Below are 18,177 nucleotides of genomic sequence, written 5' to 3'. Positions count from 1 at the left end.
GACCTGGTCATTCGTCCCGCCTGGGGCCTCGGTAAGAGCAACGAAGAGAGGGGACCTCTGTCCAACTAAGGCGCACCCTCGCCGGCTCCCTGGGCTCACCCAGCAGCCGCGAGCATGGAAGTGGGCTTTGAAGGCCTCTAGCTCCGTACCACTTGGAAAGAAGGAGGAAACATATGGAAACAGAGGCAAAACCTGAGCATGGGCTCCACCGACAAGTCCCAGTGGCCCGGCGCCTGCGCCCAGAGGCGCTACTCGCGCCGACCGTTTGTATCCAGAACCATGGGTTGAAGCCCGCCACGATCCGCGGCAAGACCTTCAAAGGTACCGGCTACTCAGCGCTCCAGGATTCCTTGCTGCAGATTCCACATCCCGTTTGTCCATACCCCTCAGGAGGCTGACTCCGCTGGGAACCTTCTCAATAACTCCTCCGTTCCCAAGGTGCAGATTAGAAGTTTGTAATAGTTTTTGATGGCCACAGAGCTCAGACTGCGCAGCGAGAACCAAGGAATCTATAGCGAATCTTAAACAGCGAGGATAAAAATGCTTCTTCTTTAAGGGCCAGAACTCGCAACGTCACTTCCGGCAACAATAGGAAACGTCAAAACTCCGACAGACGGCAGCTCCGGCTGCTGCAGCTTGAGGTGCCCTGAGTTTGGAGGGATCTAGTGGTATTTCTGTTATTCTCACGGCCGTCACCTCCATCGGCGTGAGCAAGTAAAGTCTGAACCGGCTTCTCCATGGCCTGGGCACCAGTTCCCGGCTAAGCATTTTCCTTCTGGCTAAAAGCCCCCGCCCAGAGGCCGATTCGTCGCGGCGGCGGTGGGGATCGCAGGTCACTCAGGTACAAGCGTCAGCCTAGATATTTCAAGTCTCTTGCCTTTTTTCCCTGTACACCTTCTCGGAAATAAAGACGATCGGTGCTTGCCAGTTGGCAGAAACTTGTCGACCAGTAAGAGTTTGGGACCAATGATAGTGCAAAGCATCTTGAGTGACAGCAGTGATGGCTTATTAAAGTGAGGAATCACTGCTAAGAGGCGGGAGGGATGTGTGCCTTGTTTCTGGGCCATTGGAGTATGCGCTTGGGACCTCAGGTAGTGACCAGGCGACATTCTGAAATGAAGCCGAGAAACGCCAATGATTATTCTATTCCAGTCCAACTATACTTTTAATATAGTTGAAATGTTGTTTTGGTGCCTAACCTCATTTTTTGGTTCTTTACATACTTTCGAGTGCATATGAATGCCAACACATATAGTTAGGGTCACAACGAGATTGTCAGTTGCTTCAGCCGTCAGACTTTGTTCACAGCTTTTTGGAAACTCTTAATTTTTCTTTTATTTGCAACTCTGTGATTGGTATCTAATCTCTTACATAATAGGTGTTAAATAAATATTCATTGGACGAAATTACATAGATGAATCCTATTCCTCGGACATTTAAGTTTTTTATTTCATTTTTAGGTTCTCTGATGTATTTACAACTTATTTATTGTGTCTACTTGTTTTACAAGTGAAATTTTTAAATTCAAGGATCCTAAGTGTTTCTCCCCAAATCAATGTATCATGACTTTTATTACTGCAAAGTGAACCTAATGTATGTTTTTTATTTCAGCTTTCCTTCTCCTTAATTTCATGAGTTTGGTTACCGTATTTGTGAGTTAGGAGGTTTGTTGTTGTTACTGTTCTTTTACCCAAGAAAATGCCTTATGATAAAAGCAGTTTCAGAATGGAATGAATTTTTATTATGTTTGTCAGGTTGAGTAGGAAACTTCCCATTTTTATCCCTCTGAAAATTTGTCTGATAAGATAGTGTTTTAGTTATTGCTGAGTAACAAGTTACTCCAAAATGCAGCAGCTTAAAACAGCAAATATTTATTATCTCATACTTCCTGTGGGTCAGAAATTCGGGCACAACTTAGCAAAGGGCCTCTGGTTCAAGCTCTCTCATAATTTTGTGGTCTAAATATAGGCAGGAGCTGTGATCTCATCTGCTGAGGGTTAGGAGTATCCATTTCCAAGTACACTAATGTGATTATTGATAGGCCTTGGTCCCTCCTTACATGGGCCTCTGTGGGAGGCTGCCTCGCCATGTGTCAGCTGGCTTCCTCTAAGGCAGGCTATCAAGAAATGAACACCCAAGATAGAAGCCACAGTTGTTTATGACCTAATCTCAGAATTGATATCCCATCACTACTGCCATGTTTTGTTTGTTAGAAATGAGTCAATAAATCCAACCCAAAATCAAGGGGAGGGGATCACACTAAGGGCATGAATTCAAGGAGGCAGGTATCATTGGGGGCCATCAGAGGCTACCTAACATAAACACTCTGGTTGATAATTTTTATGAGTTAATAGGCAGAATTACTTTAGCAAAAATGTTTCCTAAAGAAATGCAATCAGACAAGGAAAAATCCCTGATTGTAAGGAAATAAATAAGACAAACTTGAATAAGCATTCTCTTTCTTGGAAAAAGGCTTTTTTTGTGTCCCATTCCCTGCCCCCCCTCCCCCCCCCCCCCCCGCATTACTTATCTAGTGAGAGGCATATTTCTTATTTTTCTTAGGAAGCTCTGCTTGGGAGATGATATGAAATGAGAGGCATGTGTGTGTTTCTTGGGGCAACATGAACAGAGCATATTACAATTAGTGAATGTGTGTTCCTTACTCACTGCCATTTTATATGGTTGAATTTGAGTCAAAATAAACATGAGCAAAGGTAGCTTTTGAAAGAATGCAGGTCAGTGGCAGCCTTTATGTGTGAGATCAAATAGTGGCTGGAGGGAAGAATGTCTTAGAACAGAAATGTATCTTGGTTGTCTCTTTTTTTTTTTTTTTTAATCTTCATTTTATTGATATATATTCACATACCACGCAGTCGTACAAAACAAATTGTACATTCGATTGTTCACAGTGCCATTACATAGTTGTACATTCATCATCTAAATCAATCCCTGGGTTTCCTCTTTTTAAACATTATTAGGTGACAAGTATCACCTCTTTCTGAAATCCTTGGCTGCATATCCCAGCACAGCTTTTTGTCAGTCAACCATATAAGCTTATTGAAAATAAAAGGTACATCCTTCAGGGTTCATCTTAACATTATTTTTGCTGTGATCCAATGCAAAATTGCCTATGTTTCTTCACTGTTTGAAAGATGTTGTAAATCTTTTAGTAAAGTATTATTCAAGTTTGTTTCTGATATCTCAGGTGTTTAACACCAGCCTGAATGTGTCAATTCTCAAATTGTAAAATTTGGCTTTCAAATCAGGGCTTCCTCTCAGGGTAACACACTTCATTTGTAGTAGGTTACAGCCAATTAACCAGGATAGTTTTGGATGCTTAGATTTATGCAAAATTTTAAATGTATGTTTCAGAAAATAATGGTTTGAATACTTCTCTCCACAAAATATCATATGGTAGTAACTTCTAGATGAGCCAAAACTTGCATTATAATTTAATATATATGATCAGTTTAATGGGGCATATTTTCTGTGCTCCCTGGGCTTTCCTATAGGTTAAAAAAAAATCATTTTCCCCATTTCACAATATAAAAATATTTAATTATCAAGAGATTGATTTTTTCTTTGATCACAGTACATTGAAATTAGTCATTCAGGTTTATGATTTCTTAGTCCATTACTTAACCAACTGCTAACACACAACTAATTTTTCGTTCTATGTGTTGATTCAGGTTTGGAAACTGAGGCTATTGCATCGGCAGCCTATGACAATACATCAGAATCAATAATACTAAAGCTTTTGAAATGTGTACATCTAACTCATGTTGCTTTTTCAGTGCAATATTTTGCTTGAGTAATTTTAAAAGCAATTTTAATGAAATACATCTAGCAATTTATGTTCTCTGTTTCTTTTTTTTTTCATTGTTTTAATTTTTCCAAAGAATATCTTGGCATAAATTCTACAATAAACTAAGACATCCTTGGCTGACTTGAGTAAGTTTACATCATATTTGGAGCACTTGTTTTAGTGATATAGTGATGAGGAAAGATATCTGTCCTTTCAAGTTTAGGCATAAGGTTTAGGGAGTGTAGCTCTGTGACCAGCAGTTTTGTGTTCTTTAAGAATAGATTATATTGGATTTCATAAGCTGTTTGATGAAGGAACCAAGTGAGCCAAGCTTGGAGAGCTCCTGTCTGTTTATACTGAGTAGTAATTTGTAGAAGTCATGAATATGGGGGAGAAAAGAAATGGAAAGGGCACATGCTTACTATGTGCACACACACACACACACACATCCATTACCTCTCCATTTTATTTTGGTAGAATTATAGAATTTTAAACCTAAAAGAGACCTTGGCGATCAAGTTCAAACCCCTTGTTTTAGAGGGGTTTAAATTAAACTTCATAATTTAAGTGACTTGGCGGATACTTAGGACCTAACTAAACGAGGAGCCTGAATCAAATCCATGTTTTCTGTCAGTCTCTTCATTACTGGCTGTTTTCTCATCTCATTATTACTTTCCTCCTATTCCTTTTCCTCTTAGTATTTACTTTCTTTTAATACCTTGCTTTATTTTGGTAAAAGCAACTCAGTGAAAATTATAATTTTGTTTTGTTTTTAATTGTATAGCATTCATAGGAATGGCCATGTGGTTAGTGGGCAGGGAGTGTGATGTGCTCTGAGGAAGTGGGTTGGGATACACTGCTGTGGCTGCTGCTGATTACAGTCGTGTTGATTGAATAAATAGTAGCTCAGTTAAGTATGAACCAGTACAATTAAAAATAATTTTGTGAGAAATATGACAAAATTATCTTATTTTGAAGTTAAAAACAGTGTAACATTTCTTGCAAAACAAACTGAAGAAATTAAGTAAGCCTGAAATTCTCAGCTTTCTGTTAACATTTAAATGACACATCTTAATTTTTACAATTGTTTAAAGGCCATTTTAGTTTCACATAGAATGAAATTAAGGTACAGGAAGAAAACCTTCAGAAAACAAAGTGATATTGTAAATCTTTTTGAATAATAAAAGACAAAAAACTACAAATGGTATTCCTTTTAGTAACAAAACTGTTCTTGCAGGACCAGATCTTTAAATTTAATGAGTGGGTTTCTTTTTATGTGTTTAATGTACCTTATGACCTCTTGGTACTTAGCAATTTCCCTTTTTTTACTTAGAAAAACCTCCTTGTGGGCTTACCCTTCCTTCATTTCTCTGTACTTGTTCCCTTTAAGTTTTAAGGATGTGATTGGTATGAGATTTTTAAAAAATTTCTACCCAGTCTGTTCTGAACTACTTTGGTGGTCTGTTCTTTTGGAAGTACAGAAATAAATGCTGGACTGCCAATTTGATTTTAAATGTCTCACAGATTTTCCCTCATTCTTATACCATTGAATAATATCTCATGATATCATTTAAAGATGTTTTCAGACCTAAAACAAACAAAACTCGAGTTGTTTCTTTCTTCTTGAAAAAGATTGAACATTTCTAAAAAGATAGAAATAAGTGAATTTTCTCATCTTTAAATCTTAATAGAATTTGCGTTTTAAGAGTAAGTCTTTTATTACATTTTGGATCTTTATCTGAGATAGCATATTTCTTATTTATAACTCCCACTGTTTTGTTGCTTAGGAAATATTGAAGAAAACTAACCCTTTATAATTGGTATTTAAATGAGGCTATTCATATGCTGATCATCACATACCAATGATTTAATACTGTTTCCTCGGGAAGAGACTTACGGAATTAGTTTGCTTCAAACAAAAGTATTTAAAGCAGAATACTTTCATGAAACCTCCATACTCAAGTTTTATTCTTCCCATCCTCCACTCTGTACTCTCTACTTATCTGGTATATAAACCATTCTTTATTGCACAGATTTGTCTCCACAGCATGTGCCATTTGAATGTTTAGTATCATGAAATTACTAAAAGTGTTAGAACAATTACCTTTTTTCTATAATTTCTAAAAGCGTTAGAACAATTGCCTTTTTCCTATAAGAATACTACTTTATTTGATGTTCAGCTTGTTCCAACATTGATATTTTGATTAAAACTGCTTAATATTGTACACATGGTCTGATATTAGACATACCAACAGCTATTAATAAAGGTCTATTTATTCTTTTGTGGAAACATACTATTTTGAAAAGAGAGCAGAACATTACAAATACAGTAAAAAAATACCACTTCTTTTAGAAATGTAGCCATCTACTGGAAGTAAGCAGTATAGAACTATTATTATTCTTATAAACTTTAATAAATTAGTAATTGATATAGTTATTGGTAACTGCAAATAATTTAGTTATTAGTAAACTACGTAGTTATTGGTAACTACCAGTATTGGTACTATAAATTAAAGTTATTTGTACTACCTTCTAGGTGGAAGTTCCTTTATGCCATGTTACAACAGTTTGCTTAGATTAGACTTTACTTCTTTTTTAAAAATAAGAAAACTACATCCCAAACCATGTTAAAGAGTCAGCTGTACTCCAGTGCAAAAATACCATTAAATTTTTGTGTTGGAAAATAAGAAATCGAGCCAGGAACTACATACTGCTTTACCAATTAAAAGATGCTTTCATATACATTGTGCTAGTTATAGCTTATATTATAGTAACCGTGTAAAATAGGTAAGAGTTATTTCCCCCATTTTGTAGGAAACTGAGGCTCAGAAACTTTGAAATGCCTAAAGTTACACAGCAAGTTATGGCATAACTGGATTCCAACCTTAGATTCACCCTGAAGTATTGGTGCCAGAAACCCCTCAATTTCTCTAAAGCAGACATTTTATAGCCTGCATTCTCTAATCTTAGCATAATGAAGTTGGAAATTAATTTAAAAAAAAAAGACCTAAACTCTTAGATTTTTTTTTTTAATAAAAGCCTTTCCATATAATGATTGGGTCAATGAATAATGACGGTATTATTAATATTGCTATTGGTATTTGAATAGAAACAAGGATATATAAGAATTTCGGAGATTTAAACAGAAGTTAATGTGATTTTTAAAATATTTTAAAATAAAATCTTCATTATTTCCACATACTGAAAATATGTGACAATACTATTTGAAGCAATCCACATTAATCACATTAGTTTATGTTCTTTGTTTTTTATGAGAAATTATATCAATTTTCACTATAACATATTTTATATTTACATTGCCTTTTTTATTAGACCAAAGAAGAGTCACATAAGTGTCAGTCCTTTTGTAATTTATTCCTTAGCCAAATAATTGATACCTCCTATGTAAATAGTCAAAACATCATTATATTTTTTAAGGATTTATATTCCTTGATTGTCTACTTTTGATCCATGTGGTAAATTCCATGAAGTCAGAGATAATTCATAAGTAGTAAATTGTTAATAATTTGTTGGATTGCTTAAAATCTAATATACTTACTCTTTGTCAGATGACACTAGACTTGCTGTTTCGTTGGTCTACCTCCTTAAAGCATTCATTAGAGTTTCTCTCTAATTCATTTTTTAACAGCTTTACTGAGACATCATTTACATACCATAAAATTCATACATTTTAAATATATAATTCCCCGTGCCTTTTCTTAAAGATAATTGTAGATAGCCATGCAGTTGCAAGAAATATTCAAAGATATCCTTTGTGCACTTTGCTGAGTTTCCCCAGAAGGGAACATTTTGCAAAAATATTAATATGATATGATATGTTATGAGATGAGATGAGATATTACAACCAGGATATTGATATTGATAGAATCCACCTATCTTATTCAGATTCTCAATTTTACTTTGACTCATGTGTGTATGTATGTTATTCAGTTCTATACAGGTTCACAAGTCTGCCATCACATCCATGACACTGAGAAGTTTCAGTATAACAGGAGATCCCTCCTGTTGCCCTTTTAACTACACTCATTTCCCTCCTTTGCTAATGATGTTGCACATCTTATGTGCTTTTTTGCCATCTATTTTTCATCTTTGGTGAAATGTTAATTTCATGTCTTCTGTCTTTTTAAATTGGATTTTTTTTTTTTTTTACTGTTGAGTTTTGAGAGTTGTTATATATTCTAGATACTAGTCTTTTGTGAGATACATGGTTTGCAAATAACTTATCTTAATCTATAGCTTTTTTTCATCTTCACAGGGGCTTTCAAAGAGCAAAAGTTTTTAATTTTGATGAGGTCCAATTTATCAATATTTACTTTTATGGATCATGCTTTTGGTATCGAATCTAAGAACTCTTTGCCCAGCTCTAGATCCCAAAGAGTCCCTCCTATGTTTTTTCCTAAAAGTTTTACATTTGAATTAATGTTTGTACAGTGTGAGGTTTAGGTCAAAGTTCATCTAATTCAGTTATTTGTCAATGATTGACCATTCATCCATTCATGCAGTCAGCTAATATTTATGAGCACCTAACATGTACAAAGCAGTTTTTGATACTGGATTTATTCAGGTAGCCTATCATGTAGAATCAATTCCTTGTCTTAGTCCTTACAGGCAGTCCATATTTTGCACAGTATCATGTTAACTAAAAACTAAAACCTATGAATATTGAAACTGTGGTCTCACTTTGGATGGTCCCAAGGTAACTGTTAGTCAGTAGTTAGCATGGTATGACACAAAATATATATTAATATTCATTTTGCTTTAATAAATAAACTCTTAATAAAAAGGAACAAAAACACAACATGATAGGTGAGTTCCAAAATTATTAGTCTTAATGTTTGACTAAATATTATTTTACTATAATCAAGATATGCTTTAAAATATCCAACTCAACAATTATAATATTGATTTCAAAGGTATAAGAAGTTAACTTACTATCCACAAAATACTTCGTAATTCAGATAACAGGGATATGAGGGTGTCATAAAGATCTATAGTAGAAATTTCTTCTTATTAATTGAACAAATTCCTTTTGGTAGTATTATTTTGTTAGACTACCAAAAGGAATTTGTTCACTTGTTGAATCTTCCCATGAACTCTTGAAGTTATTATTTCTAGAAACTTATTGATAGTGGATTAAAAAGGATGATAGTGCTTAACTGCCAAAAAGGTATCTGTGTTATCACTGGCTGATTAAATACTTGACCTTATTTGTCAAATTCTGTTTTGATACAAAAATAATATAGTATATTGATCTAAGCAAAATTAGCTTCTACTTAATTTATATATTTACTATTTGTTATTTTTTTCTCCTAGCAAAGGTAAATGGCATCTCTCCAAATTTCACAGATCCTAAATTTATGAAATTTAAGACCAAGATTATGACTACTCAGGTAATTAAGTCCAGAATAATCAGGTGTACTCTGAAATGGACTAACCAAAATAAGTTATTTAAAGAAGGGTGAATACAAGCTACCTCTTATTATAAACTACCTACTTGGGGCAAGGTTCTCTAACTGTTACGTCTTTAAGTCCCATGGGATAAGAATTATTATCCATTATTTTACTGATGAGAAAAATGAGGACCAGAGATCATAAGCTAATCAAATTCTGTGCTGGGTTTGAACCAAGGTTTTTTTCACATCAAAGTGTTTTTCACAAGCACAGTAGCCTGAAAGAGCAGCTGTGGCTTCGAGTAACACTGGGGTAATAAGCAATTTCAGAGGTAAAAGAGTTGAGAGCCAGTGATGAAGAAACAGATTCTAGATTGCCTTTGCAATCTATGGGCTCCAGCAGCTGTGGGCATATGGTTTGATGGCTAAGAATAAAAGTTTTCAACTCAGCTATGAGAACTTGGGCAAAGTTGCTTAATCTCCCTGGCCTGCTGTTTCCTCAGCTATAAAATTGGGGGAATAATACCTGCCTATTAAGGTTGTTGTGAGGATTAAATGAGATACTGTGAAAAATTTTAACACAGATCTTGGCACAGAGTAAGTAGTAAATAAATGGTGGTTTCTAGCCAAAAGCAATAATGTTAAAATTACAGACAGCCTTCTTCCTATTTTTATGTACAAAAGGAGAGAACACAGCCAGGAATTCCAAGGCTTAAATCTAAAAAAAGAGTTAAAGGGTTGTTTTTTTTCTCCTACTCTCTTTTAAAAAAAATTTCCCTGTCCTTTTAAATAAAATTTCTATCAAAAATCACAAAAATAAAAGTTCTTACTGGGTATCTTGATATTTTCCATGACAGGAGTCTTCTGCTACTCTTATAATACTAAAATTTATCTCCTTAGCAATGGTTTTTAGTCTGTTACACTGAGCCCTAGGGCAGTCATTCTTAAATTGAGTGTGCAGCAAACTGAAATACAGAGCTTTCTGAAATTCAAATGCCTGAATTCCACAATCAGGAGATTTCTGGTTGGAGAAAGGTTGTAAGATTAATGAAAATAACTCATTTATACCCTTTACCTAGATTCACCAATTTTTAACATTTTGCCACGTTACTTTACCTTGCTTTCTACCATGACACTGGGAATGTTCCACTTATGGTCTACTCACCAATTTGGGTTCTGGAATGAGAAGATACTAGAGCAAAGTAAAGCAGACATATTGTAGGCCACTTAGATTTTTTTAATTGTTTGTTATGCAGCAGAGTTGACCAATACAACCCAACTATGCCTTTGAAGAATTGTTTCCAACAACTTATGTTAAAATAATCATAGGAAGTGCTCCATTTACGGTTAACATATACTCAGTGTCTTTTCAGTGAATTTTATAGCTTCTTGCATATTGCATATTCATATCACTTAGTTTTTTAAATTAATTGCAGATCTTTTCACATATACATATAGAAAACATCAATAGTATTGAAAACGTGCATAAGTTTCTTTAGTTATTCATAAAACTTTATTGATACTAAATTCAAAAGATTTACATTAAGCTGTCAGCTTTTCCATTAAAATTTGTCTTTCCCAAGTCTGGCTAGATACTTTATTCAAATAACAAGCAATCTATTTTAAATTCTGCGTAAAAGAGTCCCAATCTTTGACATTGTTGAAATCCAAGGAATTCAGCAAGGATGTCTTTAGCTGAAAATCTTGACTCAATTAACTTGGCTTGAAATTTAAGGAAATGTGTTAATGCTCACATAATTGTTATGAACTGAATGACATATCAAGATCCCAGATTCTTTTCATCTCCTTACTCTGCTATCTTTCCTAGGTCAACTTTACCCTCAATAAGAAAAAAAGGTAATCTTCTCTCTGTTTTTTGGCAAGGATGTGTCAGTTACCTGTTTTTAAACCAAGCACTGGCAAAGGGAATGAGATTATCATAAATGCTTAGACCTGTCCTTTGGGGCGAAATGAGTCAATCACAAAGATCACTACATCAAAGACACATTTTTAGATATAGTCTAAAACATTTCTTCCATACCTTATACAAAGTGACAGCTATTCTGTACCATTATTTTCTTATAGTATTGATAAAAATCGATAAATATTATTAATTTTTGGAGAAGAGAAATTAATGTTATTCAAGATGTTCCAGGTCATTTTGGTCTAAATGTGCTAATAATTTCACTTTTTTTTTCATTTTATAGGACTCTATTTGCAAACTCCTTTGTTGAAATTGTCTTCTCCATTATCTTTGCATCTGATTTCTAACTCAAAAAGTTGTCTTTTAAAATAGACTAATTATGCTTTTATAAGAGTAAATATTTTCCCAAGAAATAATTGTCTACTTTCCTCAACTGTTTTGAGTGAATATTATCAACAATGATTTCATTACAAAATCAATATTTACTCCAAAACTACTGACTTCGAATACAAAAACTACTGTCACAGCCCTAGAGGGCTTTTGTAGACAAAAGACAAAAGAAAGCACTGGACACATTCTGAGACATAAGCCTTTATCATGGGGCTTACCGACAGGGTGGGGAGTCGAGTCACATTGCCCTGAATTCAGGAACTGCTCTGAACAGAGCTCAACATGAAAATACTCCGCACTTTGTGGGGGCTGAATAAGCTGGTTATAAGGGCTCCACATTCCAATGGGTATGAGAGCATAAGGTGGGCTTGCAACATGGGGAGGGATTGATTGTAATCAACAGGGAGGAGGGGAGGATTATAGATTATTTTGTAGATAACTATCTCAGGGAGTCTCAAGGAGGAGGTAGTTACAGATTACATTTAGCATGGGTGAGGAGAATAGGTCAAACATTAAGTGTCCTAAGTCAAACAAACTTCTGGATGCAGTCTTCAAGACACTTGGGGGCCCAGGGTTCCCACACTCCTTTTATATTTAATTTTTTTATTCTGTTTGAAACTCTTTGTATATTCGATGAATTCACTAAGCAGCTGAATTTTTTTTTACTGAATAATTGGCACAAGTGATGCAGTACTGTATCATATAATGCTGCATTTCAAAGATATAAATTGTGCTCTGATTTTATTTTAAAATTTTTAAGACAAGTCTAAAGGCATTGGACTTTGAAATCAAGTTTCAATTGTATCAATCAGAACATCTGTTTTTAAGGATTTGAAATCATGCAAGAACCCAGTATTAAACTGCATCGTATTTTACATCTGTTAGTGCTAGATACAGACATATTATTGATGACAAAAGGACTTTTTTTATGCCACTGTATTGGTACTATCGCCAGATATGCTGAGTGAACACTTTGAAATTTTTTGTGGAAATAACACAGCCTTTTTTGTTTTTTGTTTTTATTTTTTTGGTCATTGATACAAAAGAATTGCATTTTCAAGAAAAAAAAAATTAAAACCATGGCTAAAATCAGATAACTAAAGGAGTTGAAGAATTGGGTGTACCAAGCCCTATAAAGCTTTGCAAGTATGAACATGAATAAGTAAGTTCATTCAGCAGATAGAACCTCAGGACAGTTGCAATATCATTAGTAAACTTTACCAAAGCACTGATCGTTTTCTCTTAATGAAAATATGATTTTGTCAAAACAAAGTAATATCTAACATGTATTGACTGTTAACTGTGGAATGAACTTTATTTGCATTATCTCATTTAATACTTACAACAGGCTTTTGAGCTACAACAATTATTATTTTTACTTTGCATATGAAGAAACTAAAACTTAATAACTAGTGAAGCCAGCATTCAAACTCAGGTCTGTCTGACTTCAGAGCCCACAACACTATACTCCTTTCATGACTTGTTTCACAACTTATACAGTGAATGTCATGTCTTTTTGAGAGTTGTATCACTTTTTGGACAGCTGCACCCACTTTCTACATCCTATTACTGTAAGGAAGATTTGGGGTTGGGAATGGAACACTAGAGACACCCTTTCCTTTCTCCAAATGCTAAATGTATTATATTAAGTTTCTTCAGAGTGACTTATGATCCAGGGGAAATCATACTGTGTTCTTACCGGGTATTAAGTTTGCTGTAAAGGGAAAAAGAAGTCCCCAGAGGGCAACCTGCAGTATTGTTTAGCAGTAGAATAGAAAATGAGGTATAATCTTGCAGTTTTCTTTGTCTGAAGTATGTGCAAATGAGATACAACCTTGCTTAGTTTCTTTGTCTGAATTAGCCTCGCTCAACCCTCCACCCTCCCCAGCAACTCTTTTTTTCCTTTTTAAGAACCAGCTGCTGACTTTACCTCTTTCTACCTGCCGGATGCTTTCTGAGTCACATTATCCAGTGCTCAATTTAAGTGGTCCCCATTAAAGTCCAGAGCCTAGGGAAATCACCCTGATTCTCGGTTCCCTAGCAACAGCCCTGCCAGTAACAACAGCTGCTTAACCATATGCCACTAGAAAGATGCTGTAAGGGAAATACACAGAAATTAATATTAAGTGCCTTAAATCGTAAGACTTCAAACACCGTAGTTAGCATGTTTGTTTATTTGCCTTTAGTTAAGCAAAGGCAAAGGAGAGCAATACATTTCATGATTTAAAATGACCAAGGATATGCTAGATGAGCTCGGTAATCAATGCAATTTCTACATATTTTCTTGAGGAGTTAAACAGGAATAGCAATAGTGATAATGAAATACTCTTCTTGAATGGGAGCCTTAAAATGTCAAATTTGTTTCTAAATTAAATTATACTAATGTTGTAGTATGACATCACATTCAAACATTAAGCATACTTAAAACTCATAATTTTTTGATATTCTGTATTTTTTAAGAATTTAATTTGTATAATGTAACCACTGATTTCAGAGCTAATGTCATTATGGTATTTGTCTTAAGAAGGAAAAAAGGTATCTTTGTGGCTTCTTTGCAGAAACACATTTTCCCATATTTTTAAATTACTCATTACTTCCTTCTCTTTGTGCTCTCCATCCTTTTATAGCTTAAGCTGTTAGGATTCCAAACGGTACTCTGTAAGGAAGGAGTTAAAAATTATCCTGAACTATTTTGATGAGCAAGTATCCTACTTTAGTGGCCGTTCAAACAATGTCCAGTAATTCAGTAAATATACATCTATATGGATCATGCCTTTTTTCAATCTTAAGAAAATAATATCTTTGATATTCTTATAAATCCTACTAAATTTTAAAATTATTCCTAATAAATTCCAAAATTTCCAGTCATAAGTGTGGTTTTTGTTGTTGTTTTTTAGTCTTTATTATATACAACTAATTAAAACCATGTTTTAAATTGTAGTCTTGCTATGAAATTTATTTGAGTATTTTAATGTTTAATGCAGAAATATTTTTTCCAAATTTTGAAATATACATGTATACAGATGCATACATACATACATATATACTCACACACACACACACACACACACACACACACACACACACATTTCAGTAGTCAACCTGGGTTTATAAAACAAGAATTCTTTGTTTGAAGAAGAGACTATGAAAGTAATCATTTGTATTAGTTAAAAACTTTTTCTCATTTAGTTTTTCTCAATGAATTATTTGCCCAAAAAAGGCAAGACCAAATAGGCAGTCTAGGCTGGTTGTTTTCTAAATATCTGCATACCAGAGAGTCCAATAAATGTAACATAATAGAGCTCCTCTGGTTGAAGGTCAAGTAGCAGTGGGGGAGAATAGAGTACACCTTCCCCTTCTTGTGCCTTTCCCAAGTACTTCTGAGGAATCCATAGGGCTATATGGAGAATTGGAAAATGGTCTAAAGTATGATTTTTAATTTAAAGCAACAACAAAACCAAACAGTCAGTTACTACTGAGCTATTTATCATAGAGTTCTAGGTGTCTAATTTATAAGGTTCTTGAATTAGACTTCAGGGCCTATGTTATATTTTATTGCAGTCTACAACATAAGTATAGTCTGGCAAGAATGAAACTAAAAGCATGTTTCACAGCTGTTATATATCGGGGTTTGGTTTAGCTTAGCTGAATAGTGATAAAAAGCGGGGTCTAGAGGCCCTTTAACTCAAGTCCTGTGCTCTGCTCAGAGCTGTATTTAATACTGGCCCATAAGTCCACAGAATTATAATTTGTAAAAGTCTTGAGGACATCAGTAACTTTTAAATCTTACCCTGTGAAAAACGATTATGTTACCTGTGGACATTAAAAGTAGTTAGCAAACTGGGATAAGGGTGATGAGCAAATCAAATATTTCTGCAACTTGCTCTGTCCAAATTTGTATTTACAGCACTCCAACTATTCTTTGTAATGTATCACTTTTTAATATGTATTAATGAGGAATTTTAATTCTGATAAATGCAGGCTTCCTGTCAGATTTGTTATGCCACTGGAAATGATGGGTTACTTTTTTAATGTAAAGCTTTTATTACATTATGTCTTTCTCCCCAGGCTTGCAGATGGGTCAGGGGCTGTGGAGAGTGGCCAGAAACCAACAGCTACAACAGGAAAGTTTTAGTGAGCCACGCTACCTCACGAGAGAGCATAGCAGGAGAATGGCTGCAAGCAACGCTTCTAACACCAATCATCGTAAACAAGTCCAGGGAGGCATTGATATATATCATCTTTTGAAGACAAGGAAATCTAAAGAACAGGAAGGATTCATTAATTTGGAAATGTTACCTCCTGAGCTGAGCTTTACCATCTTGTCCTATCTGAATGCAACTGACCTCTGCTTGGCTTCATGTGTTTGGCAAGATCTTGCTAATGATGAACTTCTCTGGCAAGGGTAAGTTAAACCAACTAATATTTGATTCAAATATCTGTAAACATAGTCATGTTTAAATGTTCTTTTTAGGATAGATCTGTATTTATTATGAAATATTTCTTTTTATCTTGGGCTTATACTTTGATTTTCTGTTTATTAAAACCTGGAAAAATCAAGAGACAATTACCATCATAGTGAAATTTGATATTGAGAAAAGAAGAAAAGTACAAAAGAAAGTTGAATAATCATTTTATAGTTAGAAGAGAAGTTACCAATCAAGATGTGTTTATTATAAAAATACAACAGAGTTGTGAAATGAGAATTTCTAATCCAAAATTTAAAGTGTTCTCACCCCTTTTTACCTGTAGGGTAGTTTGTGTTTCCCATATGCATCCCATATGAAGAATAAGTATATTTAAAAAATAATAAATATTCCCCAAGTCTTACTGTTTCCATTGGTTGCAAATGGAGTGTGTATGTATTTATGTTTACTTATTTACATATGTTTATCAAAGATACAGATACATTAACTGGTGAAAGTGTTATCTACATTTATTTTCTCTAAACACCATTTCATCAGTGAAGCAGGCAAATATTACATAACAAGGAAATAATCTTTATTTGCGTAATTGAAAGTGTAATTAATATAGAAATTTTAGCATCTGTTATGCCAGTATAATAAAGATGTAGGACATTCCTAAAAACTGAAGTCTTTTTTTGAGACTTTAAGTAATTTCTAAACAAAAACCTAATGGAGATAATTAATAAATTAATGTAAATTGCCTAAATTTATTAAAAACGTATTACCAGGAATGATATTCCTAGTTTTGGCTTCCTGACATCACAGAACTATAATATGGATTATTTACTTTATTTCTCCACCTCTTATTAGATAAAAATCACCAGTATCCTCTTGTTATTCTTTCTTTGTTTTAACATAGGGAAGGTACTGTGAAAGTGAGAGAAAATTCTATTGATTAGTAGTGTGTAAAATAAATTACAGTTAATTTTTTAGTCATTATTATGAGAGTTCAAGAGGAAAATACTCATTATTTATAACCCCTTTTCTAAATTTAGGACTCCCAAAAAGTTTAACTTGTATTCCTCTATATGAACTTAAAAGAAAAAATTCATTTATAAGCTTATATAAAATCCATCAAAATGCATTCTTCATTTGAGGTTTAAACCTGGATTATTTACTTTGAAAGAAATGCTTTCTTTATTGCTTATCATATAATTATTACTTTTTTTATGGTACTTGGATTTTGTTTCTTTAAAGTAAATTGCCTGTATTGAAATTAAAGTCTGGTTTAATTTTTATTTTAATTTTGGATGTCTTGAATACTTACTGATATTGGTAGATCATGTTGTTTTCATATAGTTTAGTAATAAAACTCAAAATCTATGAGATTAGATTAACGAGACTGCTAAAATATTGATCATTTCTAAATAAGTTATTGTGCTTACAATTTTAGAATCAGTGATTTAATTTGGTTGTTAAAAATAGTGAAGGCATAAATTAACCTATAAGAGGATATTCTAATATTATATTAAGTATTTTACCCACTTCTCCTCATGATTTTCAAAGGTATAGGTTGAGACAATAACTTTTCCTTGTTTTCCTATACTTTGTGTATATGTGAAAAGAAGGACATTTAAGGCAAAACTCAACAATAAATATTAGAAAGAGAAAGTATGTTTGTCTCTGCAAGAACCAGGTGATTTAGAACACAAAAAATCAGGGACTTTTGACACAAAGACTCATTAAAAGTATATTGAAATACAATTTCAGTATTCTCTATGTTTCCACAGTAATGCACTTAAGCGTCTATGGTATATATCCAGAATTTACAGACATTATAATAAGATAACACTTTAGTTTTCAAATAATAACCTGTACTGAGTTGAGAACAACTATTCCAGTTTGCAGAAAATAGTGTTTTGAGAAATGAACTGTTAGCATTTTAGGTTTTATAGAATTTTTAAACAATCATGTATCATTGTAATAGGAAAGAATCAGTGTTTTGAAGCAGTACCTAAAAACAGCTATGACTAATGTCACCATTTTTGATGGATGTCTTGAGGTTATGGCATTTGTATTAGTTAGGGTTCTCTAGGGAAACAGAATCAATGAGAGGTGTGTCTGATTAACAAATTGTAAAGGTGACTTATGCAACTGTGGGTATGCACGAGTCCAAATTCTGTAGAGCCGTCAACAAACTGTCAACTCCAAGGAAGATGTCTGATGAACTCCTCAAGAAAC

At 33.9% G+C, this 18,177-nt stretch overlaps 2 protein-coding genes across 7 annotated transcripts in view; one reads left to right on the top strand and one right to left on the bottom strand.

The window, feature by feature from the left end:
- CEP44 (centrosomal protein 44) overlaps positions 1-700 on the bottom strand; it is a 30,326-nt gene extending 29,626 nt beyond the window's left edge. For 2 of the 6 annotated variants that reach the window (XM_037831032.1, XM_037831028.1), the window contains exon 1: positions 4-679. In XM_037831032.1, coding sequence (XP_037686960.1) covers positions 4-11 — 8 coding nt within the window. In that variant the 5' untranslated portion in view covers positions 12-679. Of the gene's footprint in view, positions 1-3 lie in introns of all 6 variants that reach the window. The other 4 variants (XR_005216002.1, XM_037831026.1, XM_037831025.1 and 1 more) reach the window with 4 other exon arrangements.
- FBXO8 (F-box protein 8) overlaps positions 579-18,177 on the top strand; it is a 54,018-nt gene continuing 36,419 nt past the window's right edge. Inside the window, exons 1-2 of the mRNA XM_037831034.1 lie at positions 579-841; positions 15,599-15,935. Coding sequence (XP_037686962.1) covers positions 15,607-15,935 — 329 coding nt within the window. The 5' untranslated portion in view covers positions 579-841; positions 15,599-15,606. The remainder of the gene's footprint in view (positions 842-15,598; positions 15,936-18,177) is intronic.

The sequence above is a fragment of the Choloepus didactylus genome, chromosome 3, assembly GCF_015220235.1.
Source record: "Choloepus didactylus isolate mChoDid1 chromosome 3, mChoDid1.pri, whole genome shotgun sequence".
Taxonomy (NCBI): domain Eukaryota; kingdom Metazoa; phylum Chordata; class Mammalia; order Pilosa; family Megalonychidae; genus Choloepus; species Choloepus didactylus.
The sequence above is the reverse complement of the archived record's forward strand: the minus strand, read 5'-3'. Positions and strand labels throughout refer to the sequence as shown.